The sequence below is a fragment of the Elephantulus edwardii genome, unplaced genomic scaffold (genome assembly GCF_000299155.1).
Source record: "Elephantulus edwardii isolate Elephantulus edwardi_28Jun2011 unplaced genomic scaffold, EleEdw1.0 scaffold00020, whole genome shotgun sequence".
Classification (NCBI taxonomy): Eukaryota; Metazoa; Chordata; class Mammalia; order Macroscelidea; family Macroscelididae; genus Elephantulus; species Elephantulus edwardii.
In genome coordinates this window covers 18,696,309-18,707,737 of record NW_006399770.1, presented here as the reverse complement: position 1 = coordinate 18,707,737, position 11,429 = coordinate 18,696,309, and the positions used below count along the sequence as shown (strand labels likewise).

The 11,429-nt window shown below is 34.4% G+C and overlaps 1 protein-coding gene across 4 annotated transcripts in view; it reads left to right on the top strand.

Moving 5' to 3' along the window:
- The window catches only part of COL11A1 (collagen, type XI, alpha 1), a 380,126-nt gene that overhangs the window by 55,421 nt on the left and 313,276 nt on the right, over window positions 1-11,429 (top strand). For all 4 annotated transcript variants that reach the window (XM_006882457.1, XM_006882455.1, XM_006882458.1 and 1 more), the window contains exon 3: window positions 8,805-9,018. In XM_006882457.1, coding sequence (XP_006882519.1) covers window positions 8,805-9,018 — 214 coding nt within the window. The remainder of the gene's footprint in view (window positions 1-8,804; window positions 9,019-11,429) is intronic.

Here is an 11,429-nt window from a genome sequence, read left to right as displayed (position 1 = left end):
CATTAGCACGATTAAATGTTCTGGGATTCCCATTCTTCTCAGAGTCAGCCACAGTTACTTTGGGCATATTACAAGGAGGGACCATTCCTTTGAGAGGGACATATGCTTGGGAGGGAGGAGGAGTAACACAAGAGAGAAAGGCCCTGGATGAGATGGATTGGCTCAGTGACTGGGGTAATGAGTAGGGGTCAGAGACAAGATGGTTGGCTCAGGATAGAGCAAGGTTCTGATCTGTTGCACATAGTTTTGCCTATGCGTCGCAAGTAACACGATGGCACAAAACACCACCAACAAAACCATCAAGGAAAGGTAAGGAAAGGTTTAAGCTCTGGTGGTCTAGTGGCAAGAACCTATGCTGCAATCTCAAAGGCAAATGGTTCAAATCCACCAGCTGCTCCATCGAAGAAGGATGGGCAATCTCCTTCAGTGCAATTAATTGCCTCTGAAAACCCACTGGAGGGTCAGTTCTGTGTTGGTTCTGACTTGATGGTACACAGTACTAACAACAAGGAAAGGTTTATACACAGATAAAATTAATCTTGGAGGTATTACAGAGATTAGAAGAGAGGAAGAAAGGTACAAAGATTAAGAAATAGGTTGAGTGAAGAGAAAAGCAATGTATAATAGGAGGCAAGTTATAAAGAGAAATACAATGTTTTGATGAGACATTGGAGTAAGTTAATTTAACCAATTGGGATTAAAATAAGTATGTGAATGATTAAATAAAAAAAATTAAAAAGAACAACAAATTATAATTTCTCTCCACAATCTCCTATAGATGTGTACATGTAAACAGTGCCAATGAAAAACTTAAATAATTTCAAAAATTAAAAAAAAAATTAATATATTTAAATAATAAAGCCACTAGTTTCCCTTTTTCTTGCTCTTATTTAAAGCAATAATACTTGACTTTACAACACCTAAAAAGAAGAACAATCAGGGAGTAGTAAGGAGTTAGTTTTGCTGCTAACTCAAAGGCTGTGCCTTTAAAACAATTTAAGTTATTCAGCTGTTCCCCAGGGGGTAAAAATTGAGCAGTTTCCTCCCAACATAATTTACAACCTTGGAAACACATTGAAGGGTCATTATGAATCACAACAGCAATGGAAATACATTTGAATTTTAATGAAGAAATAGAAAAAAAAAAGGAAATTTTAAGACTACAAGGAGAGGGATTACTGGAAAAGTTTTAAAAACATGCCATAAATTTCTGTTTACAAATTTATAAGAAGTTATATCTTCTGTTTTAGTATGCTATATGTGAAGCGCCTTATTGTGCCTTCTATTGTGGGAGCTGATTTGAGAAATTTGCTCATTTCTGCTTTTTTATTCATGAAGAGATTATCACCTAAACTTCTAAGATCTCTTTCATTATGGTTGTTAGACATAATTTATAGTAAAATTGTTTTTAGTTTGCAGCATTGTGTCTAACACATGACATTCAATAGGAATGTATTTCATATAGGAAGAGAAATTATCTATTATAAGCTCCCCTTCCTGGAGGGCAGAACTTCCTGTCAATCATGAATAATGTCAGTTAATAAAAGTATTTAATGGAAAGCACCTAATAATAAATAAAATGCACAATGTCTGTTATTTTAAAAATAAGTGTGAGATAATAGTATATTTGGAGAACAATATCTTCTGCTAGGTATCCTCTTCTAACATATTAAGTAAGCCAGTGACATTAGACATTTCAACAGGCATCACTAGCGTGGAAGTTAGCTTTTGTTAAATATAGTCATTGGGATATTCTGGGAGAATTTAAGTTGTGTATCTTCCAAAGTTTCAATTTGGGACCTTTAATTTAAATGTCTGAAAACTTGGTGAGCAGAATAGAAGCTGTAATTTTCATATTTATCTTAATAGTAGTTGCCATCTTTAGAGCATCTTCTGTGAGACAAACACTATGCAAAGATGTAGATTTTAATCTTTTATCTTCATAACCATCTAGCATAAGGAAGTATTTAAGCCTAATGTCTGGTTAGGAGGTAGAAAGGCAACTAGTGAATAGCAAACATGCTTTCAGCCTTTTGTGAGGAGGGGCCAGTTATTGGAGAAAGACATCATACTGGGAAAGTGAGTGGGGTCAGTGAAAGCAAGGAAGACCTCAATGTGATTGACTGACATGGTGACTATAACAGTGGGTTTGAGCATGAGATCTTGAGAATGAAGCAGGATAGGGCAAGGTGGAGATCTTGAGAATGACACAGGGTTGGGCAAGGTGCAAACTTGTTTTTATAGTCACTGTGAGTCATAATCAACTTGACAGCACTTGACAACAATGAAACTGGAAGACAATTCTAGGCTCTTATTCCTTAATTTTGTATTTCCCTGCTATTCCTTCCCTAAATTGGAAACTCTCCTGCAACTATGTTACCCTAGAAAGAGATTTAGTTAAAGAAAGATATATAGAGTAAGATACATACTATAGAAATTAATCAAATTACTAGACCATTTAATAGCACAATTATTCATGTATACAATATGTATTCTTTCCAGAAGCCCAAATTTTGAGTTTGAAATGCTCAGATTGCTATCACAACTACTACACATATATACCTGATTTTATGTATACAGAGACAGCCAATGCTAATCATCAAGTAGTAAAGCATTTTTCTTTAATTGTAGTGATTTAAGATACAAAGTATTTTTTCTTGGTATGTACTTATCCTTGAAAAGGTCTCAAAAGGAAATATATTTAAGTTGAAAAATTTTGCATTTATCTGTACCATATAAACAGATTATTGCTATTACAAGTAAAAGTTGTCACATTGCTAAATGGTCTCTGATAGAGTTAGTGGATTATGAGCAATTTTTGTCAGATTCTTAAAGGTTGGAAGTATTCTTGATCGTGAAGTGGCTAAATACTTAGATGGTAACCCCAAAAAAGTGATAATTCTCCATTAATAGGTCTAAAAGAAGTAAGTGGCAGATGACTTCCAGAAATATTGTAGGTGTTGTGTACATTGTGTACAATAGAGTAAAAACCGACTGATAGCTGACCCTTTAGTGGATTTTCAGAGGCAGTGAATTGCACTGAAGGAGACTGCCCATCCTTCTTCCATGGAGGAGCTGGTGGATTTGAAATGTGTGTCTTCAGGATTGCAGCTTAGCTTCTTGTCACTGAACTATTAGAGCCTTAAAGTCTTGTGGAACCATTCCCCTTTGTCTGACAGTGTTGCTATGACTGATAACTGACTCCATGAGTTTGGTTTTCGGTACCAACATTAGACTAAGAGAGCTATGGTGGCCAAGTGGTAAGAAATTACACTACAATCCAAAAGTATGTGGTTTGAATTCACCAGCTGCTTCTTGGAAGACTGGACAATCTTCTTCCCTGCAATTTATTGCCTCCGAAAAACTGCTGAAGTGTCAGCTATGAGTTAGTTCCAACTTGATTGTACACAATAACAAGTTAAACTAAAACTTTTAGTACCAAGTCATGCATTTTAGGATTGCTGTGGTTTTATAATCACATAATACAAGAGTTCCCATCTTTCTCTCCTATGGAGCAGCTGGTGGATTTGAATTATGCACCTTTCGGTTGCCAGCACAACTCCTTACCACTAGATCACAAGAGCTCCCTGGTACTTTTATATTAAAAGTCATTGCTTAATGATTATAATTAAAAGTTTATCTCTTAATTTTAAATTGAGAAATATGTCCAGCATTCAAAGATGTTAATTATTTAATGTAACTAGGACATTGATAGAGAGAGCTCTGTTGGACTATTGGATAGAAAGTTACACTCCCAAGTCAAAGGTGGGTGATTTTAATCTGCGGCCTTCAGGACTGGTTTTAATTGTTTTTTGGTCAAACATTCTTCTAAGTGGTATAGCACTGGTCTTTTCATTTGCTGTACAGAGGTAACTCTTGGTTGTTGTGAGGCTAAACACTGTGACACTGATGTGTCATGTACAATAATGGTTACCTATGGTGGACAATATTTGTTGGAGCTTCCCGATTAAAACAAGCTTGGAAGCAGGACTGGCATCCACTTCGGAAATAGCTTGTCTCTGGAAACTCTATGAACATGGAGAAACTGTGAGAATTATATAAGTGTTCAGGTCTTTTGTTCATAGGGTCGCTTTGAGTCATCTATTGCTCAACCACAGTTAACAACACAATAAGGATACTGAAGATTTCATAAAGCCCTATTGTGCTCATAAAAAGTAGAAACAGAATGACTGATTTTTTAAAGCTATTTACTCCTTTATGATTGTATTAGTTCCTAAAAGTTTTGTGAAATACTTGTGTGTAGAAAATGTTTTCACCTATCATAATATTTTAGCATATTCTTTTATATTAATTTTCAAAAACTAAGACACATTGAATGTCCTAATAATTTCTGTGATTCTCAATATGCTAGCCCTCTAATAATTACTTTGACTTTAAATATACTAAAGCACTCATATGGAAATAAAAAGTGCAATTAAGGTTTCTTCAATAATAAGCATCAGTAATTGGAAAATAAGGTCTTGATGACAAGTGAGGATGTAGATAGAATCAATAATTTATTAATAGAAAATACCTTTTATAGATAATAAAAACAGCTACTATACTCATGGTCTTCACCTGATGGACTGTGCATAAATCAAATTGATTACATCTGTGAAAAGAATCATAGAAAAAGCTCAATCTCAGTTGTGACAACTAGGTCAGGTGGTAACTGTGGAACAGATCATTGGTTACTCATGTGTAAATTTAAACTGCAGCTAAAGAAAACAAAGCCATAAGAACAAAATATGGCTTTAGTCTATCCCACCTGAATTTAAAAATAATTTTGAGAACAGACTTGAGGCCTTGAACAATAAGGAATGAAGACTAGAGTTGCCGTGAGATTATTTCAGGAATATCATCCATGAAGAATGAGTAGGTCATTACAAGGAGGAGAGAAAGAAAAGACCAAAGTGATGCCAGAAGAGTTTTAAAACATTACATGAGGAGCCAACGCAAAGGGAAGAAACTAGGAAATTAAAAAGCTAAACAGAAGATTTCAAAGAACAGCTCTGGAAGACAAGAACAAAGTATTATAACAAAATGTGTAGAGTTGTAGTCAGAAAAAAGAGATGAACTCATTTGGCATTTCTTAAGCTGAAGAAATTGGAGAACAAATTCAAGCCTTTAATTTTAATACTTGAATATACTATAGGCAGAATATCGTATAATACACGAAACATCAGTAGAAGATGGAAGGAATACAGAGTCATTGTACCAAAAAATAATTGGCTGACACAGAAGGGTTTCATGAAACAGCATATGATCAACAAGCAATGGTGATGGAGGAAGAAGTTCAAGCTGCTCTGAAGGAATTGGCAAAAAATAAAGTCCCAGAAATTGATGGAATACCAATTGACATATTTCAACAAACAGATACAGCCCTGGATGTGTTCACAAGATTATGCCAAGAAATCAGGAGGACAGATGCCTGGTCACCTGACTGGGAGACATCCAAATTTATTCTCTTTTCCGTAAAAGATAATCTGCCAGAGTGTGGAAATTTTCAAACAATATCTCTGATATCATACAAAAGCAAAATCCTGCTGAAGATTATTTATAAATTACTGGGACATTACATTGACAGAAAACTGCTAGAAATATAAGCTGGGTTTAGAAGAGGCCATTGAATTAACAGCATAATTTCCAATGTCAGATGGATCTTGGATGAAAGCAAATAGTGGCCGGAGAATGTCTCTATTTGTGGTTCATTGATTATGCAAAGGCATTTGACTGTGTGGATCACAAGTTGTGTCAATATTGAGAAGAATGGGAATCCCAGAACACTTGATTTTGCTCATGCAAAAACATCTATTTAGATCAGAAATCAATAAATGAAAGATTGCATGATTAAAAAATCAAGAAAGAAGTGCATCAAGAACGTGTCCTTCTCCATACCTTTTCAATCTGTATGTGGAACAGTTTATTCGGATGGCTGGACTTTATGAAGAAGAATGTTCTGGGCATGTTCCCAGAAGAACACAGTCCTTAGAGAAGGACATCATGTTTGAAAGGGTAGAGGGTCAGAGCAGAGAGGACATCCTAGATGAGATAGATTGACACAGTAACTGTGGCAGTGGGGACAGGTGTGTCAGAGACAGTGAGATTGACTCAAGATAGGGCAGGATTCAGAGCTATTGTTTATAAAGCTGGTATGAGTCATAGTTGACTCAATGGTATCTAATAACAATAACAATAATAAGCTGAAGTACCTAGATTTATATATATTTATATTTGTTGTTTGGTATTATCAGCAGATTAAAAAGAAAATACTTGTTTATTTACAATGCTTTGCAATGTTTCTATTTTACTTTGATGTTTATCTTTTACTTGATTATAGAAATAGATAATCTAATGTTCCTGTGACAATCACCTAAAACACAAAAAGTTTATTGCTTAATTGCTGTGAGATCAGGCTCATATGATCTTGGTGATATAACAATGTTGTATTGGTAAACTATGTACAAATGAAAATTGAGCTTTTACAAATATTCAGAGTCTAGTGCTCACCAAACCCAAACTTTAGAATTAAGATTTTGTACTTCCTTCCAGTTATTTTATGCATATGTTTACAGCAAAAGTGTTCTGATACAGCATGTTATTTTATAATATACCTTTGAGCTCAATTTTATTAAATCCTTACACAATTAGAGATTACTAGTTTACATTAATTGGCTGCTTGCTTTGTGACACATTCCTTTTTCTGATTTCCAAAATAGCACTATGGAACAGAGAACATTGTCAACACATTAGTGAATAAGGAGGCCCCTAAAAGACTGTAAATAGCTTTCCAGGAGCATATAACAAGGATGTCGTGTGGATGAATTGAGTCAAATTATCTGACACCAGACCCAAAACTTTAAATTGAAATGTTGTACTGCCTCCAGTTAATTATTTTATGTATATATTTATAACAATGATATTCCAATAATATGTATATTTTTTATTTTGTAATATTCTTTTGCTGTGTTTCTATTGAGAAAGTATGATATTATTCCAAGTGTCTGCATGTTGTTGTGTGCCATTGAGTCAGAACTGTACAAGAGCTGACCCTCCAGCAGGTTTTCATTGGTAGTTAATTGTAAATAGAGATTGCCCATCCTTCTTCTGCAGAGAAGCTGGTGATTTTGAACCACATGCCTTCAGGATTGCCACACAAGATCATTAATATAGATGCTCTGTACTTTATTTAATCAAATCTCATGACTGTTGACAATTTAAACATTTTTATATTATAAGTAAGACTGATGAATTAGCTAGAATCTTTGCTCCCTCCTTCCCTAATTTTTAAAGTGGAATTGCTACTTTTTTGTTTATCTTTAGAGTCAGAATCCACTACAGGTAATCATATGATATTTTATCATTATACTATTGTATATACTTGAATTTGGAACGAATAGATCAAAGAAAGAAGATCTTTATAGATTTTATTTCACAAGCACATATAGATATGTGCTTCAGATATTTTACAGAAGGGATAACTGTTACTGTAGATTATTTTACCCTCAAATAACAATATTCAATTGACTTATGTACCGGAATAACGAAGGAAACTCTGGTGGCCTAGTGATAAAAAGCTGCACTGTAATCCCAAAGGCACATGTTCCAAATATACCAGCTATTCTGTGGGAGAAGGAAGGGTATTTTCCTTTCGTGCCATTTACTGCCTCTGAAAATTCCCTGGAGGGTCAGCTATTGAGCAGTTCTGACTGTACAGCACACAACAAAAACCAGAGTAGCTAAGAGGTTAACTGTTTAAATACACACACATGTAGAATGTATACACACACAGAGGCATACATCACAGTTAAAAAGATATATAAAAATTTAAATCTTTTAATTAGAATACAGAAGTTATTAAAAAACTATCTGGCACATGCAATATAATTTAACTGAACTGTTTATTTAATAAATAATCACTAATTTATGCAAGTCAAGTACTATCCTGAATCTTGGTAACCATTATGTCTGAGTATTTTAAAGAGGAGAGAAAAATAATTCAGTCATATTTCTTGAATTCAGTCTAGTCGAGATTCAGCTGGTTCTGATCTATCTTTGCTTCTTGAAGCGACAGTCATGATATCAAAACACATACGGCATGTAACAAGAAAATTTGAAAGATGAATGAAAGAATCCCTCATATATTATGTTGTTGTTGGTGAGTTGAAACCCACTCAGAGCTGACCCTTCAGTGGGTTTTCAGGGGCAGTAAATCACATGAGCAGATGTAGCCCATCCTTCTTCCATGGAATAGCTTGTGGATAGAACCACATACCTTTGGGATTGCAGTGCAGTTTCTTGATACTAGAGCTCCCTAATTAAAGGATGCATAATCATAAATTAAAGAAAGACAGAAACTAAGAACTTTCTACCCACAATGAACTGTTCTGAGAATGCTTATAATTTGTTTGATATTGCACTGGCGAGGAAATACTTCCTTTTTTAAATTAAGTATTCCTCTTTTAAAACTAATGATGTTAGAGTGTTAATAGGGAGATTTGGTGGCTTAGTGGTTAGGTAGTTATTTGCACTGTCAACTCAAAGGTGAATGGCTTGACTCTACAAGCTATGAGTCTTTTCCAGTTAAACAGCAATGCATATCAAGGATGTGAATATAGTTTGACTCAATATTGTAATCTTAACAGAGCCTCCTTAATTTGTTCTTTCATTATGTTCTTATATCATGACTATTGTTTGAACTTATATGACTTATTAAAACAACAGAGATGTCAAGCATACCAGGGTGATAGTGGAACCATTTAGAACTTCTGAATTAATGATTCTTTGATTTTCTTTTATTTAAGGTGGACCTTTTCCAGAAGATTTTTCAATCTTATTTACAGTAAAGCCTAAAAAGGGAATTCAGTCCTTCCTTTTATCCATATATAATGAACATGGCATTCAGCAAATTGGTGTTGAGGTTGGGAGATCACCTGTTTTCCTGTATGAAGATCACACTGGAAAGCCTGCCCCAGAAGACTATCCTCTCTTTAGAACTGTTAACATTGCAGATGGCAAGTAAGTAGAACAATAAGAAAATACTTTAATTCTTCTGATTGTAATAATTTTACTCAGTAACTCAATAAATATGTAGTTAATATCATGCAATTTTTCTAGGTGCTTGCCATTTATTAATTTAAAAAAACCAGTAAAATTTCTTCTCTCTTGTTTACTTTGTAGTCTAGGAAGATACATAATGAAATGAAAATACTGATGAGTAGTTTATGAGGTCATGATAAGTGAGAGAGAAAAATAGAATAATGAAGAAGAGGAAATGAAATATTTGTCCTTTTGTGACTGACATATTTCAATCAGCATAATGTATTTCAGGGTCCCCCATGTTGTGTAATGTTCTACAAATTCATCGTTTTTCATTGCTGTGTAGTATTCCATTGTATGACTACACCATAGTTTTTCTATCCATTCATTATCTCAGTCACAAAAGGACAGATACTACATAGCACCACTGTTATGAGTCTGACATGGGGGTTTGGGAGGAGAATAAGATAAGAATGGCTAGGTAATGACCATTGCATTGGAACAGATGGAAGAAAGAATTATCTAAAATAAATAAGTGATTAGGCATTATGTTTACGACAACAGCCCAGATTAACAGAAACATCATTACAAAGAAGACTGGGGGCAGGGAGGTAGTAATTGTGCAACAATGAACAAATATTTTTTTAAAGTGAATTATGGGAGAGAGAAGGGAGGGTAAGAAAGTAAAATGTGCAACAAAGAATAAATAAAAATCGCACTTACCTGTAAATGTTCATTAAAATCACAATTAAAAGAAAATTTTATTAAATAAAATAAAAGAAATAGCAATGGCAAGAAGGTCATAAGTAGTGATATCAGGGAAAATTTCAAGGTGGCCTGTTATGAGACAACTTAAGGCTCTCCATGCTGACATTTGAGAGGATAGAATTTCAAAACGAGGGGGAAGAAAACACAAAACCAAGCTGTAGCTGATTTTTTTGAGATACTCTAAGGAAACCATAATGGTCGGAACAGGAAAAACTGTGAAGCCAGATGATGTTGTAGGTGATGGTAATCATGCTCAGTTCTACACTGAAGTGGGAAGTTATATAGGGATAATAAGGGTCAATAATGAATGAGTCTGTTTTAACTTGATGGTACACAACAATTGTTATGTGCCATTGAGTCACCTGCAACTCACAGTGACCCTATACAACAGCTCAGAAGCCTGCCCTGTCCTGAGCCAATCTCACTGACTCCAACACACCTACCCCTCCTTGCCCCCATTACCATACCAATCCATCTCATCGGGGGTCTTCCTCTCCTTCACTGTCTTTCCACTCTTCCGAACATGATGTCCTTTTCCAAGGACCTGTCCCTCTTAGCCATGTGCCCAAAGTATGGAGAAGTAGCTTCAAAATCCATGTGCTTTACAGCCTCTGAAATCAGGTCATTTCCTACGTGACTGCAATGAGTGAGTGAGTGAGTTTTGTAGTAACCACTAGAAGGTAAAAAAAATTCTGAAAAAATACTTTTGAAGGTCACAAAAAATTCTGATTTGAGACCATAGCATAAGAAGGCAAAAGTGGTAAAGAAAGAATTGGGACCTTGTTAAATATTCTTAAGGAAGGATGAAAATTGCTGGAACCAAGGTGCTAATGATAGTATATGAATTGAGCACTACCTAAAGGATTCCATTTTCAGCTCTAATTGTAGAAAATTCAAATACATAGAATTTTTTTCCTTAAAATTGACAGATTATATACATTTTATTTGATTTAGTATTAGCTCTGTAATCTATTTTCAAAAAATCAAATAACTTTATTTTTTAAATATATAAAATATATATGAAATCAGAATTAAAATATCAATTTAAATTTCTATTTTTTTAATGTACATTGCCTTTAACCTTGTTGGAAACTAAATACAAATAAACTTATTAAGTGTACTTGGTTTTTTGTTAATGCCCTTGAATTTTTACAAATAGCTTTCCTAACGATATGCCTTTTGATTATATATATATAAGAAACAATTGTCAGTGCAGATGGGGAAATAAATGCCTATTCAGGATAATTTCTGATAGTTCTCTGTGAATGTACTGTTTCAGTTGTTTCTGTATAATCTTCAGCAGGATTTTGATAATATGTGGTATTAGTGATATTGTTTGATAATTTCCACACTCTGTCGGGTCACCATTTTTTGGGATGGGAATAATTATGGATCTCTTCCAGTCAGTTGGCCAAGTAGTTGTCCTCCAGATTTCTTGGTACAATGGGCATACATCAGGACAGCATCTATTTTTTGAAATATTTGAATTATTATTCCATCAATTCTTGATCCATCAATTACTGAAATAGTAAATTGACAGAGAACTACCATAAATACAAGCTGGGTTTAGAAGAGGTTGTGTCACTAGAGACATTATTGCCAATGTCAGATGGATCTTGGCC